We start from the raw sequence: 2,901 nt of genomic DNA, 5'->3' as shown, positions 1-2,901 counted from the left end.
AAGGAAGGAAGGAAGGAAGGAAGGAAGGAAGAAAAGAAGACAGAAAAAAGGAGTAAGGACAGGAAGGAAGGAAGGTATGAAGGAAGGGGAAGGAAGAAAGGAAGCAGAAGAAGGAGGAAGGAAGGAAGGAAAAGAAAGAAGGAAGGAAGGAAAGAAAGAAAGGAAAAGGAAGGAAGAAAGGAAGCAGGAAGGAAGAAGGAAGGAAGGAAGGGAGGGAGGGAAGAAAGGAAGGAAGGAAAGAAGGAAGGAAGAAAGGAAGGAAGGAAGGAAGGGAAATCCACACGGACATTGCCTATGTCATCATCATCATCTCTAACCCACCTTTACTTTCAAGAAAGAATTTAACTTTTGTGCCACTGTATTTCAGACTGGGCGACTCCATGCGAAACCAAAGATGCAACCCCTCAGCCGGATATTCTTCCTAAAAGAACATTTCCTGAAGCCAACAGTGTGTGTCTCACGAGCATCAGTTCCCAGCTCTCCACCTTAAGAGAAGACTGGAGATGCCCCAAAAGAGAGGGACCACACAGGCAGGGGACGAATAATGTGAAGCCACCTGCAGTTGCCCCTGAGAAAGATGAATCTCCTGTTAGCGTCTGTGAAGATCATGAAATGAGGAACCACTCTAAACCTACCTGCAGGCATGTGCCTTCACAGGGAGATTCCACAAGACAAGGTATCCTAACATGTGACTCAAGTATTTTCAAGTATAGTCCTTTCTTAAACGATAGTCAAAAAACACATGAAAACAACGGACACGATGAAGTCTTGGGGCAGAACATTCAGTGGGTTCCGTGTGGGAGAAAAACAGAGCTGAAATCAAGCACATGGACTGGCAGTCAGAACACTGTGCATCATATACGTGATGAAATTGAGACGGGAGCAAACAGGCACCAACAGAATCCATTTGGAAAAGCTTTCCATGAAGACGGATCCCTTAGGGCACACAACACTCATGTTCGCGAGAAAATGTATGATTTTACTCAGTGCGAGAACACTTCCAGAAATAACTCAGTTCATGCCATGCAGATGCAGTCGTATACCGCAGAGACAAATAAGAAGGATTGTCAAACTGGAGCAACCTCTGCCAACGCTCCAAATTCCGGTTCACACAAGAGTCATTGCACTGGAGAGAAAACCTGTAAATGTCCCGAATGTGGCAGAGCCTTTTTTTATCAGTCATTCCTTATGAGACATATGAAAATTCACACGGGAGAGAAACCGTATGAATGTGGGAAATGTGGAAAAGCCTTTAGATATTCCATACACCTTAATAAGCATTTAAGAAAGCACGTCGTGCGGAGGAAGCCCTATGAATGTGAAGAATGTGGGAAAGTCATCAGGGAGTCCTCAAAATATACACATATAAGGAGCCACACTGGAGAGAAACCCTATAAATGTAAGACATGTGGAAAAGACTTCACAAAGTCGTCAGGACTTAAAAAACATCTGAAGACTCACAATGATGAGAAGTGCTATGAATGAAAGGAAGGTGGGAAAATCTTCATTAATTTTCTAACGGTACTGAACATGTGAGGAGGACATACTGGAAGGGAGCTCAAGCAGCTAGCATGCATGAGAACATCTTCCCTGAACTCTCCTATCTTACAGAAATGTGAAAAAAAAAAACAAAACCCTGCGAAGGTCAAGTCTAGGGAAAGCCTTTCCTCTTCATTCATCTTGAGTAGACATTTGTTCTCACCCTGGAGAGAAACTGTGAATCTAAAAGGAATATGACAAAACCTTCAGTGTGGTCTCAAATTCATGGTTCATACAACTCACACTGCAGAGACTCCTTACGGAAGTAAAAAATGTAGGAAAGACCTGCTGGGCGTGGTGACTCACCTGTAATCCCAGCACTTTGGGAGGCCGAGGCGGGTGGATCATGAGGTCAGGAGATCAAGACCATCCTGACCAATATGGTGAAACCCCGTCTCTACTAAAAATGCAAGAAATTAGCCAGGCATGGTGGCGGGAGCCTGTAGTCCCAGCTACTCTGAAGGCTGAGGCAGGAGAATGCCGTGAACCTGGGAGGCGGAGCTTGCAGTGAGCTGAGATTGCACTACTGCACTCCAGCCTGGGCGACAGAGCGAGACTCCATCTCAAAAAAAAATGTGGGAAAGTCCTCTTTAAACACTTACCACTCATGTTACATGTGAATCCACATCCTGGAGGGAGGCTACAATTGGAATAAAAATAAGAAATCTTGGCCGGGCGCAGTGGCTCAAGCCTGTAATCCCAGCACTTTGGGAGGCCGAGACGGGTGGATCACAAGGTCAGGAGATCGAGACCATCCTGGCTAACACGGTGAAACCCCGTCTCTACTAAAAATACAAAAAATTAGCCGGGCGAGGTGGCGGGCGCCTGTAGTCCCAGCTACTCGGGAGGCTGAGGCAGGAGAATGGCGTGAACCCGGGAGGCGGAGCTTGCAGTGAGCTGAGATCCGGCCACTGCACTCCAGCCTGGGCGACAGAGCGAGACTCCGTCTCAGAAAAAAAAATAAATAAATAAATAAGAAATCTTTCAAGGCCAGGTGTGGTGACTCACACCTGTAATCCTAGCACTTTGGGAGGCCAAGGTGGGAGAATTGCTTGAGTCCAGGAGTTTGAGACCAGCCTGGGCAACATGGAGAAACCCCATCTCAACAACAACAACAACAAAATGCAAAAATTAACCAGGCGTGGTAGCACATGCCTGTAGTCCCAGCTACCTGGGGAGCTGAGGCAGGAGGATCGTTTGAGCCTGGGAGCCTGAGGCAGCAGTGAGCTGTGTTTGCACCACTGCACTCCGGCCTGGGTGACAAAGTGAAGGAAGGGAGGAAGGAAAGAAGGAAGGAAGAGAGGAAGAGAGGGAGGGAGGGAGGAAAGAAGAAAAAAAGGAAAGGAAAGGGGAAGAGAAAGG

At 46.8% G+C, this 2,901-nt stretch overlaps 1 protein-coding gene across 1 annotated transcript in view; it reads left to right on the top strand.

The window, feature by feature from the left end:
- The window catches only part of ZNF114 (zinc finger protein 114), a 9,117-nt gene extending 6,909 nt beyond the window's left edge, over positions 1 to 2,208 (top strand). The window contains exon 3 of the mRNA XM_011946546.1: positions 368 to 2,208. Coding sequence (XP_011801936.1) covers positions 368 to 1,485 — 1,118 coding nt within the window. The 3' untranslated portion in view covers positions 1,486 to 2,208. The remainder of the gene's footprint in view (positions 1 to 367) is intronic.
- Positions 2,209 to 2,901: the final 693 nt, after the last annotated feature.

This window comes from Colobus angolensis, unplaced genomic scaffold, assembly GCF_000951035.1.
Source record: "Colobus angolensis palliatus isolate OR3802 unplaced genomic scaffold, Cang.pa_1.0 Scaffold25, whole genome shotgun sequence".
In the NCBI taxonomy this organism is placed as follows: Eukaryota; Metazoa; Chordata; class Mammalia; order Primates; family Cercopithecidae; genus Colobus; species Colobus angolensis.
Note: the sequence above shows the minus strand (reverse complement) of the source record. Positions and strands in the feature narration are given on the sequence as shown.